The sequence below is a fragment of the Neomonachus schauinslandi genome, chromosome 8 (genome assembly GCF_002201575.2).
Source record: "Neomonachus schauinslandi chromosome 8, ASM220157v2, whole genome shotgun sequence".
NCBI classification, from domain to species: domain Eukaryota; kingdom Metazoa; phylum Chordata; class Mammalia; order Carnivora; family Phocidae; genus Neomonachus; species Neomonachus schauinslandi.
In genome coordinates this window covers 142,058,193-142,075,482 of record NC_058410.1, presented here as the reverse complement: position 1 = coordinate 142,075,482, position 17,290 = coordinate 142,058,193, and the positions used below count along the sequence as shown (strand labels likewise).

Genomic DNA, 17,290 nt, shown 5'->3' with positions numbered 1-17,290 from the left:
CCAACCTCTAGCAAAGCGCCTGGCACACAGGGGGCGTGCATTTATATTATGACTGCATGCTAATGCCACCCAGGCTTCCCCTCCACCCCCTGAAACCCTTACTTCTCCACTCTCTCTGGGGACGCCCCGGGCAAAGCCTAAGGGACTCGGGCGCGCGCCAGGACGCGTTCGCGGACTCGGCTCCGCGCGTGGCTGCTGTCGCTATGGAAACGGCGAGAAGTAACAAGTCCATCCCCCGGGGGGTGAGGGAGGCCCGCCGAGGCAACGGCAGCGGAGGAACAGCGGGAGCGCCGCGCCGCCGCCGAGTTCAGCGCGGTGCCAGCCGAGCCGCCGCGCCTCCGCCCAGCCCCGCCGGGCCCTCGCCCGAGCCGCCCCTCCCCCAGCCGGCCCTCAAGTGTCGCCAGGTACCCCCGCGGCGGGCGCGTCCCCGGAGACCCCACCCGCTGCCTCCCGCCCTGGGACTCTGTTGCGCGCCACGGTGTTCAAACGGTGCCCACGGGACCTTCGCCGGCGGTGGCGCGGATGGTCGCCGGAGGGAGCGAGGGGTCCCAGAAGCTCGAACCTCCCCCATGCCCCCCCCCTTTCTCTCTCAACGCACGTTAGGCTATTATATTTCAGCAAATAAAAATCTGGGCAATTCCAGCCAGAATCCTAATTGCTTTCATTTGGGGAGCAAGCAGGAGATGAAGGGGCGAGGGGGCAAGCCGAGAAAAGACAAGCGGTTTGAAGAGTAACACGAGTACGAAGTGAGAAATGGAGTTGGAGCATCTTTCTAATTCGTGTGTGCGTGTGAGCACGCGTGCCCCCCGCTCCCTCCGGCGCCCCCTCGGCTTGCGGGCGGAAAGCCCCTCGCGCGCTCCCGTCCGGAGGTGGCTCTCCCTGGGCTCTGCCCGTAGCGTGCGGAGCAGGTGTGCTGCGCGCACGGCGAGCGCTGATTGGCTGTGCAGACTACAGTGAAATACCTTGGCGGTGGACCGGGAGTGCCGCAGCCTGCAGGTCTCCGCGGGGTGCACGCCAGGCGCACGGCCGTCGCTCGGCTTTTTTACCGCGGGCTTGTGTGTTTCGCGTTGGTTTCAGGAGGCGACCCCGCGGGGTGCGTGCGGTGAGGCCGCTGGGCAGCAGAGGCACCTCCCCTGAGAAGCCGGCAGGGCGGCGTCCCGCGGGGAAGATGAGCGGCACGGGCGCCCGGTCCAGCCACCTGTCCCAGCCGGTCGTGAAGAGCGTGCTGGTGTACCGCAACGGGGACCCCTTCTTCGCGGGGCGCCGCGTCGTCATCCACGAGAAGAAGGTGTCCAGCTTCGACGTCTTTCTGAAGGAGGTGACGGGCGGCGTTCAGGCGCCCTTTGGGGCCGTCAGGAACATCTACACCCCGCGGACCGGGCACCGCATCCGGAAGCTAGACCAGATCCAGAGCGGGGGCAACTACGTGGCCGGGGGCCAGGAAGCCTTCAAGAAGCTCAAGTGAGTCCGTCTGTCCCCTCCGCCCGCCATTTAAGGTTGCATTAAAGTGTGCGGTTCGCTCGAGCAAAGGAGTGAGCCCCGCCTCGCCCACCCGCGGTGTGTCCGGGGGCTGTGACTGCGCGGGTGGATGCCGCTCTCCGGGCTCCCGCTGCAGCTGGGGCGGGGGGTTGAAAGTGTGCCTGGGGAAGGAATTTCACTTGGGTAGCAGGAGGAAAAGGAATCTTAGAAAAGCATTCAGTGACCAAACTGGTACGTCAGCGTGTTCTGTCCTGTTTTTCCTTTCCTCTTTTTTCTTGGCACCTGCTTTTTTGAGTTTAAATACGATTTCTTAAAAATTATTTAGAAGTACCGGATACTGTGTAGTCACCAGAGGAGAAAATTGCTTTCTGCACTCGGCCCCTCTACCTGCTTCAATTCTTCCAAACTTTCATTCCAAGTAGAACTGACCACGCCCCACTGTTGTGACCCTCCTCCCGCCGCCTGCATGTTTATGCTATTAGCATAATGCTTGGAAAAGCTTATTGGCGTACGGTATTTGCCTGTATCTCTGTCTGTAGGTACTTGATGGCTAGACCTTCAAGCCCAGGGGGTCAGGATGGGTGCTTACTCCCAGTTCCTGGCAGGGAGCTCACTCATAGTAGGTGGGCAGTGAGTTAGCACACTGTGCTTGGATCTGCCAAGCGAACAAGGATGAACAAGTTGTGACTCCTTGTCTTTAAGAGTTTGAGATCTAACAGGACAGAGACTACATGCACACCGATAATTTTAATGTAAGGTACAAAGGAACAGCTGCAATTAGAAAAATAAAATTATGTGGAAGTTTGCAGTTGAGGGATATTTTTTCTGGTGGGGGTGGGTATTGGAGGACAGGTAGAATTTAATATTCCGTAGGATTTTATTGACCGCTTTACTGAGATATATTTCACATAACATAAACTTTACCTATTTCAGTCGTTTTTAATAGGTTCGTGGAGTTGTGCAACCATCACCACGAACTAATGTTAGCACATTCTAGCACTCCAAAATGAAACCCCGTTCCTCCCAGTTCCCCCTTCTCCCTATCCTCTGGCAACTGCTAATCTACTTACTCTCTGTCTCTATGGATTTGTCTGTTCTGGATATGTCATATCAATGGAATCATACAACATGTGGCCTTTTGTGTTTCTGGCCTTTTTCACTTGGCATAAAGTTTCCCAGGCTCATCCACGTTGTAGTGTGAATCAGCACTTCATTCTTTGTATTGTTGAAGAATATTCCATGGTTATGGATATGCCACATTTTGTTCATCCACTGATAGACATTTGGATTGTTTCACTTGGGCTATTATGAAATAATATTGCTAGAAACAATCGTGTACAAGTATTCATTTTTCTTGGTTATATACCTAGGAGTGGAATTACTTTATGTTTCATAGTTGTTAATATAATATTTTAATTGAAATTCGGCTTGGGCCTCGGGATAGCAAAAAATTGTCTTTCCTGTAAAGTCTAGTCTTGTGAATTCTAATTTTCACTATACAGAAATATTTTCCCAAATATCACTAATGTCTCATATCCTTTTTCCTTTCCTGGATCTGCTTCAACTGAGTTCTGAGTGTTCTGCTTTTTTGTTCTGCTAGACATTCTTTTTAATGCGAGGTGACAGATACATTTGGATTAGTTTTCCCTTCTTGGAAACCTCCTTTAGCACACTTTGTCTAACTTTGTAGACCAGAACTAAACGAAGTGATGTGCTTCAAAGATACTTAGAACTAAAAGTCAAGAGACGTGATGCTGAGCTGTTTATTAGCTGTGTATCTTTGGGCAAGCCACTTGACTCAGCGAGTCAGCTTCCTGATAAGGACAAGGAGTGTATTCATGCCTGCCTCACTGGGTCGTTAGAAAAGTGAGTGCTGTGGATGTGAACGTGCTCTGTAAACATCAAAATGTCATATAAATACAAAGCATCACTATGTCCATGTACCATACATGTTTCATCATGTATTTTGTTGATTTTTTTAAATTAAATAATTCCCATAAAAAGCAGTTTCATGGGAATGGAATTCTGTTTCGGAATCTCTTAACAGCTCAAAGTTCCAGACTCACTTTTGTAACTCATGTTCTCTTTTGTTTATTTGGCACTACCAACTCAAAAGATAAAAACAGGTCCGGTTTCAAACCAAATAAAAGGGAACTTCAAGTCATTCTTTATATAGATATAAGAGATTTGCATGGTTATTTTTGCTTTTAATTCACATACAAAAAAACCCCGAGTTTGTCATAACAGTTTCCATGGTTAGTTTTCCATTGCTGACAGATGATTAGTGTATTTATTTCTGTTAAAGTAGTAGTATCTATGGTTATAATGGATAGGCTCAGAAGATTTAAATGCTGAATATATTTGAAGTTTAGCAGTTGCAAGTTTACATAACAAATGGGGCAATTGACAGAACAAAAGAAAGCCCAGAAGATATTGAGGGTAATTTAGGTCATTTAGGCTCTAAAGGATGTTGGGGAACTTAGCAATGGTAGAAAAACTTATTCAAATGAAAATGATCAACTTCCTTCTTGAATTTCTTTTACTCAGATTTTTCCTAATATTTTTGAAACCATAATTAAACTTGAGGTAGCTATTAAACCTTTATTTTATTTTATTTTATTTTTTTAAAGATTTTATTTACTTATTTGACAGAGAGAGACACAGCGAGAGAGGGAACACAAACGGGGGGGGGGTGGGAGAGGGAGAAGCAGGGAGCCCGATGCGGGACTCGATCCCAGGACCCTGGGATCATGACCTGAGCCGAAGGCAGTCGCTTAACCGACTGAGCCACCCAGGCGCCCAACCTTTATTTTATTTTAAACTTTTATTTTAAACCTTTACTATAAATCTAGAGATAGTTATTTTCCCTAAAGTTTTCCTATGTGTTTTTGGAAGTTGACTCTATTTCTTTAATCTTGTGGATCTGAGATCACTTTTCTGCACATGGCAGTTAAGCTGTTTTGCTCTTATGTCAGAAATCGGTCCCTGCAGATTTGCAAAAGAGCCTTTTTATTGCTAAACAGAGGGAGTTTTGCCTTATGTAAACACCGTTCATGTAAGAAAAATATAATTTCCAGTGGTATTGATTAACTAAAGCATTCTATCCAAAAATGCAAACAATAACAAAACATAGATAAAATTAATTCTAATATAAACTTTTTTTTTGGCAACGCAGCACTGATGGTTGTTGAGGTATCTTTGTATCTATGGTTGTAAATTAAATGCTAGATTTATACTTATTTTTTTATATCAAAACATTTATTACCACCTGCTATGTGTGAAGGACAGTGGAACTGGATCACAGTGATGGACTTAGGGCTTGAGGTTGACTGAAGTATAGTTTGCAGGTTGTACTCATGCTATAGCTAAAGAAGGATCACTAGTTAATATCTATAACAAGTAGTAATTTAGTAATAGGGGTCTCCAGAGGTTAACTAGTCCACCCATGTGCATTTTAGCAGAACCAATGCCTAAACCATCCCCCGTGGCTGAGCATTTCTGTATCATGAAAGTGTTTTCATAGGGAAGAGGATTTCCTGCTCTTTCACAGATGGTCTAAGGCGTGCTATCGGTACTTCCTTTGTTTGTTTGTTTTTAGATTTTATTTATTTATTTGAGAGAGAGAGTGAGCAGGAAGGAGAGGGAGAGAGCAAATCTGAAGCAGACTCCAAGCTGAGTCCAGAGCCCCATGGGGCTCGATCCCACGACCATGAGATCATGACCTGAGACAGAACCATGAGTCCTCGGGTGCTTAACCTGACTGAGCCAGCCAGGAGCCCCAGGACTTCCTTTGTTTTGACCTAAAGGCTGTGATTAATGGAGCTGTTAAGGCCCTGTATACACAAACCGCTCTTTCCATCAAAATCGGTTTAAGAATTAGAAATACCGGGCGCCTGGGTGGCTCAGTCGGTTAAGCGACTGCCTTCGGCTCAGGTCATGATCTTGGAGTCCCGGGATCGAGTCCCACATCGGGCTCCCTGCTCGGCAGGGAAATACGTGTTTCTAAGACTTTAGTTTCATCGACGTTGGGTGAAGAGGACATGTATCAGCTCTGGTTGGTGATGCTCAGAGCAGTTCCTGCTACTCTAATTGCTTTCAATTGTTAGCTATTGATTTTTGCTTTAGGCTTAAGTATTTCCTATGGCTTGCTTTACTTTTTTATAATTCTTAGTAAGAAATTTACATAACTGACACAAAAGCAATAAAAGAAACCCTTACTGTTTTGTTTTCCTCCCCCAGTTACTTGGACATAGGAGAAATGAAGAAGAGACCTATGGAAGTTGTTAATACAGAGGTAATGCAAACAGTATTTTGAAGGTTCAAATAAATAACAATGCCATTTTTGTATTTCTTATAGCATGTCTTAGAATTTGGACAGCATTCTAATCATTTATGGACAAAGATATACATGTTCCAGGTTTTGCTTATGTTATAGCTGAAGAATGACCACTAGTTAGAATTGGTAGCAAGTAGTAAAAAGTACATCAGTGCATTGGTTCTGGATGGAATTTTGTTTGAAGGATGTGCAACTGTTCAAAGCAGGCTACCTTGCTTGAAATTGGTGACCAAAGCCAAATTTCTGTGATAGAATTTGAGGTGTGTGAATTCTTTAAAAATGAGCATGTATTTGTTCTGGTGCTCTGGATTCTACGTCTTTGATGAAGACATTGGCAATGTGCAACAGGTGTGCAATAAATTTTTCAAATACACTTCCTTAAAAAGCCTATCCTTCATAGGGGGAAGCATTCACAAGGACTCTAATTATGTGCTGAGTGTTCTTCTGCTGAGGATCAGTAGCTCTTGGTGTCTCTTACCTGCGGGTCTGTACACCAGCCCCACAGACAAGGTTCTGACTGATGGATGCACATCTTACATGTGAGAAACCCACCCCTTCCCTCCAGCTAGGAGACTGCATCTCTTGCACTTTATTTCTCACTGGTGAACCCCTCCTCTTCTCCTTTCTTCTAACTGCATAGGCCCTGCTGTCACCTTTCAATTCTTCTCCACCCTTCCCCACAAAGCTTTCCAGAGGACTTAAGGAGAAAGAAGTAGAAGAAATTTGGGCATGCAGAGGAGATGAGAGAGGTGGTGAGAAGCAGTGTGTCTGTGCTCCTCGACTACCCAAGCCCCGCTCCTCCCTGAAGCCCTCTGTCCCCCTTCCGTCCTCCCCAACCCTCCCTCCCAGTCTAGCCAAGGACGATTTCATTCCCTGCATTCCTGGTCTTGATCTTTAGCACAGAGACCCTCCTCCCTAAAGCCCATACCAAGACCACACCCAACACCTGCTTTGAGCAAGAGGAGTCCCTACTTTCATTGCCAGAAAGGGAGAGTTTTGGGGTTCCCTGCATCTCCAAAGGGAAGTGTGAATGCATTTTCTCATAAAGATATCACTTTAACTCTCGGTTCTACAGTATTACTCCTGTTGTTTGAGGTAGAGAACTAGCTTTTGTGAGCTGTTCTGAGAACCTATTATGTGTGTAATTCTTACTGTGGGGAAACACCTCTCTCTTTTCCACAACCGATGTACAATTAAACTTTTCGAATTCAACAAGTTTAAAGTTAGAGGACTATCTGTGTTCAAAATTTGAGAACAGACTTGATAGACACTGGCCTTTCACAAGAACTAGAGAGGCTATTTTCTTTTCTTTTTTTTTTTTAAGATTTTATTTATTTGACAGAGACGCAGTGAGAGAGGGAGAGCACAAGCAGGGGGAGTGGGAGAGGGAGAAGCAGGCTCCCCGCTGAGCAGGGAGCCCGATGTGGGACTTGATCCCAGGATCCTGGGACCATGACCTGAGCCGAAGGCAGACGCTCAACGACTGAGCCACCCAGGCGCCCCATAGATGGCATTTTCTTGATCTAAGACAGTGATTTCATTCAGTGCCAAGAAAAGGTGGCACCCCTTGTCAGAGGCGATTGATGACCACTATTCTTTGGAGGAAGATAACATATCTTACTCCCAGCCACAGGGAGAGATTCAGAGAATTCTTGAAGTGGGTCTAGAACATGGATACATAGAATCAGAGGGTGGAGAATAGGTTCAAGGGGGGGGGATATTTCAGCCCAGTATGAGCACACACCATGCTTATTCAGAGATGTTCCAGTATAAAGGGTGAGTAATGTTACTTATCAAAATTGGAGGCATTTCCCTCAAAACTGAGATAATGTCATACTGTTTGAATTGTCCGTGTTGGGCTACATACTAAGGCCATCAGACCAGCGTACATGATTCAGTTATCCTCATTGCTTAAACATATTAATTCTAAGAATCCCCAGCACACGTTACTCTAGAAAGACCCTTTATAGTTCAGAGGCATTCTGCAGGATGTGCAGCTTTGTGTCCTAGCCCCTGCGGCTCATTCGCACACGTGGCAGGAAGCCTGGCCAGTGGGTACTGGGAGTTAGCCGCACTCCTTCCCTTCTCCAGAGCACCCTCACCCGAGTCCACAGTATGATCTGGGTGCTCTATAGCTAGTTAATAATTTAGACACAATGGTATCCACTTGCTGATCACAGGTCACAGTAATAAGAGTGTGCATGTCACCTTGACATTTGAAGTCCTTTTGTGGTTTCTGCCATTGCTTTTCTGTTCCATGAGGCTCATCTTCGAAGAGACACTGAAAGCACAGCCAGCCCTGTTCCTCTTCCTCTCCGTAGCCATATCACCAGGACAGAGAAAGGCAGAACTCTAATGGACCTCTTCCACTAACCCCAAAGAACTGCATGGGTTAGTTATTTGGCCAACACTTCGGATGGCAGGAGGAAAGGGGGAGAAGAAAAAGGAGATAAGAATTAGAAACCGAGAAGGCATCTCTGTGGGGGTTTGCACCTGCTCCAAGATGGGGTAGCACGGTGGGCTCAGAGCAGAATTCCCTTGTCTCCCTATATGCGGGTCTTGCTTTTACTGATATCCGGATAAAGGAAGCTTCTAGATCAGCTTGTACTCATGCCCCCAGTCCTCATGCGTTTTCTATAGCCGTCTCCTCATCTTTCTTCCCACACTCCCTCCATCAGTGGTGGTCTTAATAAAGATGGGTTGCTCATCTTCTGACCTTGGCAGCTCATCTCTTATTTATGTCTTTCTGGTCCTCTCTTTGCTTCCTTCTCCCCGCCTCTCAGCCCAGGTGCAGATCTCTTGTGATGCTTCCACGTTCCAAGTCAACTCAACCAGCTTTTCTCTTTCCTCGGCCACCTAAGCCGGCTGTGGGAGTCCTCTGTCCTCCAGTGCTAGAAACCTCTAATCTGCACACGGGATACTTCTCCTCTTCCTTACCGGCCCCACTGTGCTCTTTCTCTTTCGCTTTAACCGAATGAGCTTCTTGTTTCTCCACCTCATCCGCTTTGCCTTCAAGGGATTGGAAGTCTATACCGTGCAACACAGAGTGCTGGGGGCAAAGCTCAGCAAGATACACATGACCTCTCACCCCCAGGAATTTATAGTCTTGCGAAAAGGCGATTGCATGCCCATCTCTAGTACCAGACGATAAATGATTCGATTTGGTAGGGATTCAGTCCAGTTTGTGTGGGGCTGTTGATGTGCTCTTGACTCCATCATCTTGCAACAAAGTTGTTTGTGAACCCTTCAGATGGAAGCTCCCTTCTTTGACATAGAGCTGTTGATCTCGCCAGTCATCCTGCCCTGTGTAGCACGTCCTTCAGAGTAGGATGGTATTAATAGTCATCTGGAGTGCACAGTCTGGTTCACCGTGTGAGAGACCTTGGTGCAATTCATATAGAAGGGGACTAGCAGACGGCTTGGCTCCGGAGCACGTGTGCTGGGCTGGGGGTCGTGGGGGGGCGCCAGGCAGGAATGAAGACTTCCTCTTGAGGGGTGTAGAGTCCAGGGGAGGAGACAAGGAAGCAAACCCACCATTGTTACCCAGGGCGCAGGTGCTGGGCTAGAGCTTTGCTCGTAGGACCGAGGAACTGCAGATGGGATTCGGGTTATGGGTCAGGATTCTTCATTTTTCGCCTGTTTCTCCTAGATGAAGGTTTTGAGAATGTCCCTTTCTACAACTTGATTAAGGGGGATTATTTAATACTCACATCTGTGTAAGAGTCAAAGCCTGTCTCTTACCGAGGGAGTGGAAGTCAGCTGGGATAGAAGAGAGACAGAGACAGCCTTGCCTTCAGTCGGGCTTGAAGGATGGACCCGCAGCAAGCCAGCTACAAAGTTAGCCGACGACATCGCTTCTCCCACGGTCGTGGGACCCCTCTCTAAGTGGTTCCTGCTTTTTCACTGCTGACGGTCCAGGCCTGCTTTGCACCGCCCATATTTTCCTGGGAGATCTTTAATTATTCAACTGTCCTCACCTCATAAAAACCCCTAGTTAATCTCTGCTTCTCCTGATCTCACCTCCAAACTGCAGTCAATCCAGAACTGAATCTGCTTCCCTTAGACACGGCTTCAGAATCCTTCGAGGAAAAGCCAGACCCTACAAAAGATGATTCCTTCCTCCCTCTTTCTCAGCCTTGTCCTGTGCTTTCTCCAAGTGCCATCCCTGGCTGCACCACGTAGGTAAATATGATTTCATGAGACTATGAGTTTGTTCCCATTACTGGTTAGTCTTTAGCTGATTGGGCTTGAATGCATGCATCGGACCTGCCTGTTTAAATTGTTAAGTCTCTGGGAGGTCTGCTAATTCTGCAGAGCACCTAGCGTTAATAGGCTGATAATAGTTTGAATTGCCTATACTTGCAAATATTCCTTACCAACAGTTAAGAGAGACATCTCTTTGCCTCGTGCATGCCTGGTTGTTCCGAGTTTCCCATACGAGCGGGATGCTGCAAATAATTTAAAGGTCTGCATGGCCACCATCTATTTAGATTTTGTTGCAGGGCTAAAATTTAGTTAAACCTTTGTGTGATACATTTATTGTCTCTCCAGTGTAATTTGGAGAGTTGTATGAAATGAATGTTATTCACTTCACAAGGATTGATTGTGTGACTGCTATGAGCTAGACTTTGATTGTCCCCTGGGAGCCAAGCAACATGGCCCCTGTCCTCATGGACTTGACTACCCTTTAGCCTCTCTTGCTTGCTAGGATTGATTTTAACTCCATCGGCAATGATCTTTGTTGAAGAACTTGTACATTGGTCTGGTTCAAGGCCCTCATTTTGAGGGCTAAATGGCTTTTGAACTGAATGTCAGACTTCCCCGTTATTAAACTTACCTTGGTCTCTTAGGCCAGTTCAGGCTCGGGCCTTTGGACTTCCTTCTTGGCCTCCTCTGTCCTCTTCTCCCTCTGTCTGGTTCTCCTCTGCTCTACCTCCCATGCAGTTTCCATCGACGTCTAATACAGAACAACCTGGAGCTTTCTTTTCTTGAATCTTGCTAGTCTGTGTTCTCAGAGTCAGCAGAAAAGATGATTTTTGCCCGTTCCTCACATTTATATTTCTGAAAAAAAATCAAGGATCTGTTTGGTTTTCTCCTTCTTTTATCTGCTCTTTCTCACATGCTAGTGGAGGTACCAGACACGTGCACCTGATGACTGGCAGAAGATCAGGCTCTCCTTAGTCTAAGTGGTCTGTCCATGAAGAAGTGTGCTCTCTGTAGTTTTGAGAAGTGGGGCCTTAAAGAGATCTGCAAATTAGAATCTGAACTAGAACCCAGTGAATGCCTTTTTGAGGAAGTAGGAGCCTCCTTGTTGGATAAGCCGTCAGGTTGAATTCTCTTGAATCCATGTCCTTCATCTTAGATTTTCACTAATGGAGAATTTGGGTAAACTTCGTTTCTTCTTAGTGGGCAGGAACACTTGTAGGAGCACCTGGGAGAGGGGGAGAGATCAGAAGAGAGATTTCTGGAATATCAAAATGGAAAAGTTTATGGTAAGGGGGTTGCCCCTACTTTAAGTAGGTTACTCTGGGGCATATCTTTGAGGTTTTGAACATAATTTTTAAAATTTCATATTTCAGCTTAATCATTAGGTATACTCGCTAATGAAACATACTATGAGATTTGCTACTTAAAGGCTTTTGTTTGGAAATGGGATTCTAGACATTAAATGGGGTGTAATTATTAACCTTGCTGTGGGGAAGGCATGGGGCTCTGTGGTTTAACTCACTAATCTTTAGCCTGGGAATTCTGGGCTCAAAGGGGGAGCTACTGTATAGTTAAAGTCCCAAATATTTCTTTCTTTAACTTAGGGAAAGATTTCCAGGTTATGTTAGACAGGCTTACTAATTTATTGAAGAATCAAAGAAGAGAAAACCCACATCCGTGAGTTCTTCCAACAATAATTGAGGCCCCCCCCCATCTTTTATTTCTTACCTTCCCCCACCTCTCTAATATAACTGCTAAGTAAGAGGTGTTTTTTCAAGGATAGCTAGTTCCCATCAGTGGTCATGGTGATTCCAAGGTGAGTATGACCTTGCCAAGGCTCTATGAAGACACAGTTTTCTATCAAAAAACAACTGGCTATACTTCATTTTCCCCTGACATTTTCTTGTTTTACTTTTTCCTCAGTATTGAGCTGTGTACGTGTGTGTGTTTGAACAACAGTGAGAAAGTATTTATGTCAATCAGGAAAATATTGGTCTAATGAAAACTATCCGTTAATAACCCTAATCAGCTCTGATCAGAAGCTAAAAGGTTGGTGATTTTAGTTTGTCCATTAGCATGAATCATGACATTTGTTCCAAATATTTTGTATTCTCTATTTGGAACTTAGACATGATTTTGAGTGTGAAAGTGAAAGACATGTAATTAGAACATGTATAATTTTTAAATTTATAGTAATAAGCTGTTCTGAGCAAAGGCAGACCTATAATAAACATTTGGAAAATAATTACCAGCCTTTTAAGAAGAGAAAAGAAAAAGTATCTAATAAAATAAATTGCTAACTAAATGTATGTGTTTAAAAATACCACTTAATCGAAGTGTCAAACTATTCATAATAAGACATTTAAGTCCCCACTAAACAACAAAACCTACTGAACAGAGAAAAACTTCTTGTTCTTATACTGCATGGGATTCAGACACATACAAGATGAAATTTTAGGAATGTGTACTATGGTTTGAAGTTCTGCCAAGGTATACCAAACTTCTAGTTGTGCACTTACTAGAAAATCAATACTTAGATTCACATTTTAGGATAATCGTTAGAAGGAGCTTATTGAGTTTTCTGGTAGGGTCAAAGGGACTATTTGTGATGAAAGTTTGAAGATTTCCATATGGTAGGAATAATCGGGAAAGCGTGACTGAAAAAATAGCCAAGTATAGCCAAGGAAGACAAATAAATTATGCTCAGCCATTTATTGAATACTGCTCATGAATGATTTCATATTTTCTCAAGGGTATTTATCAAGAGCCTGTTGAATGTCAGGCAATGGGCTAGATTCCGTACAGAGATAAAAAGACACTTAACCATGTGCAGATCAGAAAGTACAACAAGGTAATTTTTGTAGGAGGACTCTGAAAAGACTTTGAAGAGATAAGATACACCAAAAAGAATAAAAAGATTGAAACATAATACCAGAGATTGTTACTTCAAGGGGAGAAAATGATTTATTTAGACCTAATTAATAATTGGCTTCAGTACTTATAAAGAATATGGTGACTAGCTCTTCTCCATCACAGCTGGGTACCAAAAAGGGGGAAACAAAATTGAACTATAGGGTGAGGGTTAAAGAATTTGAGTCAGATTGAAAGAAAACTTTTTTAAAAATTGGTGAAGACTGCTAAACACTTACTGAAAGGGTCATGTCTCCTTTCTGCCTATTTCTAATGATAGACCCATTCTTCTGACTTGCACGTCTGTTTCATACCAAGATGGCAGAGCTGAGTTGAGATTGATATGAGTTTCAAAATGCCCTCTGATCTGGGGTTTTGTGGGAGCCTTCCTGGGAAACCCAGAAAGATCCATGCTTGGGTTGTCCCACCCCTCCACGGAGGAGGCCCTGGAGTGAAGGTAGCCTAGCATCCTCAACAGATACAGCAACCATCCTGAGAGATGTTTCAGTTTTTTCCCACACAATGTAAGTCTGGAAAAGAAAACCCAAGAGGGTGATATGTTAAAGGAATAAGAGAAGTGAAACTCAAGAGGAATCAGTGATGAGAAACAAGCATATAACATCATCATCTGTGACGATATATTGATTTCTGATTATGGTATTGAAGCTTGTCAGTGTATGCCTAATTTTAAATTTTATTTTTCTTTAATTTAGAACAAAGTGTCCATGTGTGTTTACTTTTCCCATTTTACTCTCACATGGGTCACTTGTAGAAACTGTTTCAAAGATCCAGCTAGCACAGAACAGCAATAAGTCCTTGGACTTTCTGCTGGTGGATTAGCAATGGGAATGAAGCTAGGGACTTGTGCTTGGGCCCCATGGGCCTCTTAGTTCTGCTAGGTCTGTGGCCCCAGACAGCCCTCTCACGTGTGGTGCTGGTGAAGGCATGGGTGAGAGTGTATGCATAATTTAGCTTGCCTCTATCACCATGCTGGAAAAACACCTGTAAAGTTCTCTATCTTGCAGGTAGGTAGCAGGCTATTAGTCTTATCTTTATATATAAAATAACACATTTCAGCATACTTCAAAATGGATGGATGACAGTGCTTTTTTAAGATAGGGCTACTGGGGTGCCTGGGGGGGGCTCAGTCGGTTAAGAGTTTGACTCTTGATTCTGGCTCAGGTCTTAATCTCAGTGCCGTGAGTTCAGGCCCTGTGTTGGGCTCCCCACCCAGCATGGAGCCAACTTAAAAAAAGGGGGCTATTTATTTGCATTTGGTTGATTTCAGCAGGAAGTATGCAGGTGGTGTGCCTTAGTGAGAACTCCCATTTATCATTGTGAAAGACTCCTTTGTAAGCAGCCAGCCAGATCAAGCTCAGATGTCATCCCATGATTACATAGTTTGGATGTTTGGTTTGTTGAAATAAGGTTGATTTCAGCCCACCTGTTAGCTGGGGACAAAACTCGAAGTGGGAAGGGATTGTGGGAGAGAGAAAACTAAATTGACTTGGTATATTTGCAATGTCTAATGTTTAACCTGGAACATTTCTCTCTAGGAAATTTCTAATGGCAGTCTGTGCTGGTGTGTGTGTGTGTGTGTGTGTGTGTGTGTGTTTTCTCACCTTGAGTTTCAGAGATTTATGAACTTCCATGGCCATCTTTCCTGTTTCAGATTGTATGACCTAATGTAACTGGGCTGCCAACTTTTAGAAATTTTTATAAAACAAATCATCTAATATTACCCATGTTGTAAAGTGTACGTTAATTAGTCAAACGGCATCTTCACAGCCTGTTTTCCTAGAAGTGAACAGATAGCTCGATTTCTAGTGCTACAAGTTTTGCATTAAGGAGCATGGGATCTCCCACCCCTGCTTTTGAAAACTGGATTAAAAAAGTGATTGGAAATCTCAATTTAAAATTATATATATATCATATGTTTTACTATATTTATATATATATTACTATAGCAAAGAGACTCTTTTAGTATGGTTTTTGCAAATGGATAGCTTGTTTCTCATGAATGCTCAATTGGCTGATACTTAATTTAGTCAAAGACGATATGGAAATTGAATTAAATTACCTTTCTGTGAAGCAGTGCTTCTCTTGGTCAGATTGCTGTTCACTTGTGTTATTCCTGTTTCAGTTATTTTATCAATAATATTGATTAACTTTGGCTCCTCTCACCTATTAATCTACCTAATCACATATGCATGGGTCTGGATGTAATGAAGTAAAGGGGATGTAATTTGTCCTTGGGAACTTCCAGCATTTTAACTCAGTGACTGTAATTTATTTCTAAATGCTGTTCACCTCCCCCACCTCCCTAATTCACTTGTTTCCATATGACCATATTCAAATTATGATTCTCCATCTGTTTGGGAGTTCCCTTTGCTCTACCTTCTGGTATCAAGTTAGTAGAGTTGTGTGCATCAAATTTGGTGTCAACGGGACACGTCCCCTGCTTACTATAAATGTATTCATTCGTAGACAGTCTTGGCTGGATGTGTACATCTAATCTGGTAGCAATGCTGGTTTAGCTTGTGTGTCCCAGACACCATGTGACTACTCTGAGTTATAGGGGCAGAATCGTAAAATCATAATGATAGTCTTCTCGTACTCACAGCAGATGGGCTGTGTTTGCAGGGCTTGGGAAAGGGGAGTCTGGAGATGAATTGCTCTGTGTCTCTGCTATTATTTTAGGCCTTCTTTCATGGAGGAGAAAGTTGGGAGCTTTAGGGAGTAACACAAGTTTTATGGCTCTTTTTGGTAGTAAAAATATTAGTATCACAAAATTTTCATAAAAAAAAAAGTATTGAGCCCCTATTTATGTGCCAGGCATCATGCTAAGTTGGGTTTACAATGGCAGGGAAGCCAGACAAGGTCACAGCCTTCATGGAGCTTATTGTCTGGTGGAGGCAAGCAAGCCATCTTAACAGAGCAGGCAGCCCAGGAAGCGCGGGGTCTTAGAGGGGCAGGGGCCAGAGCCAGGGGACTCCTGAAACATTTCCTGGAAGAAATGGCCTTTCAGTGGAGCTCTAAAGGGATGAGCGGGGTCAGCCAGGCTGACAGGGGAGGAGGAGGTCCCAGCAGATGGGGGAACATGGGGCATGCTCAGAAACTCACACCAATTCTCGAACTCGAACTCGAACTCGAACCAAGAACCATGAATGAATTTTTAATTGTCATCGTTCTGTTAATTGTCAAACAGTTCTGTTTGGCTGAAGAACCGGAAGGCACTGGGGTGGCAGGGAGGGGGTGGGGTCTGTGAGAGACAAGACTCGGGGGGTATAGGGGGACCCAGCGATAAAGGGTTTTCAAAGGAGCTTTGACTTTCTCCTAAAACCATTCGAAGTTATAGAAGGGGTTCAGCAGGGAGTCGACAAGATGGCTTTTGCTGCCCCAGCCAGGCAGGAGGCCGGGAGACCACTCAGTGGACAGGAACATGGTGCTCACGATGGGGGAGGCTGAGGAGAGGGTAGAGGGACCAGATTTGAGAGGCAGGACTTCGTGATTCATTGGGTGTGGGAGTAATGAAGAGAAGATTAGTGGATGATTCTTGGATTTCTGGCTCTGGCAACTGGATAGACGGTTCTATCATCAGTGGGCAGATAGACTCCCCTTCATGGAGACAGGGAGAATGTTTTTTTGTTTTTGTTTTTTAAGATTTTATTTATTCATTTTTAGAGAGAGAGAGTGAGGGGAGGGGCAGAGGGGGAAGGAAAGGGACAAGCAGACTCCACGCTGAGCAAGGAGCCTGATGCGGGGCTTGATTCCATGACCCTGAGATCACGACCTGAGCAGAAATCAAGAGTCAGACACTTAACCAACTGAGCCACCCAGGTGCCCCCCCACCTTTTTCCTTAATAACAGTGACAATCAGAAGTACTTGAAGTCTTAACTGTGTGGACATGGAGCCGACCCAAATGTTGGGAGTTGTATAAAACCAGAGCCCACCATAGGGAGAGAGCAAGAGACAGATGGAGGGATGTGGGGAGAGAGAGAGAGGGTTTCTTTACTGTGTGCTTAGTAGTGTTCCAGGCCCCTCACAGAGATCATCTAACTCAGTCCTCACAACAACCGTATGCAGTGGGGATTGTTACTTTTCCATTTTCCAGAGGAAGAAACTGGTGACCAAGACACGGTCTGGCAGAGCTCATAGTTGAGAGGCACCAACTGTGTCTTTTTTGGTTTTGAAAGGGCACTGAGAGGGCCAAGGGTCTTATTTATTTATTACCTTTGCTTTAATGATGTTAGGAAAGAGAAGATATATAAGGAAGACTATGGTTGGGACGTGAATCCGGAAAAGGGGCACGATTTTCTTTCAATAGCCTTCATACTCTTGAACAAGTTATCGTTCAT

General features: G+C 44.6%; 1 protein-coding gene across 1 annotated transcript in view; it reads left to right on the top strand.

Moving 5' to 3' along the window:
* The first annotated feature begins 1,168 nt into the window (after window positions 1-1,168).
* DCDC2 (doublecortin domain containing 2) overlaps window positions 1,169-17,290 on the top strand; it is a 150,579-nt gene continuing 134,457 nt past the window's right edge. Inside the window, exons 1-2 of the mRNA XM_021697057.1 lie at window positions 1,169-1,461; window positions 5,719-5,773. Of these exons, the coding sequence (XP_021552732.1) occupies window positions 1,169-1,461; window positions 5,719-5,773 (348 nt within the window). The remainder of the gene's footprint in view (window positions 1,462-5,718; window positions 5,774-17,290) is intronic.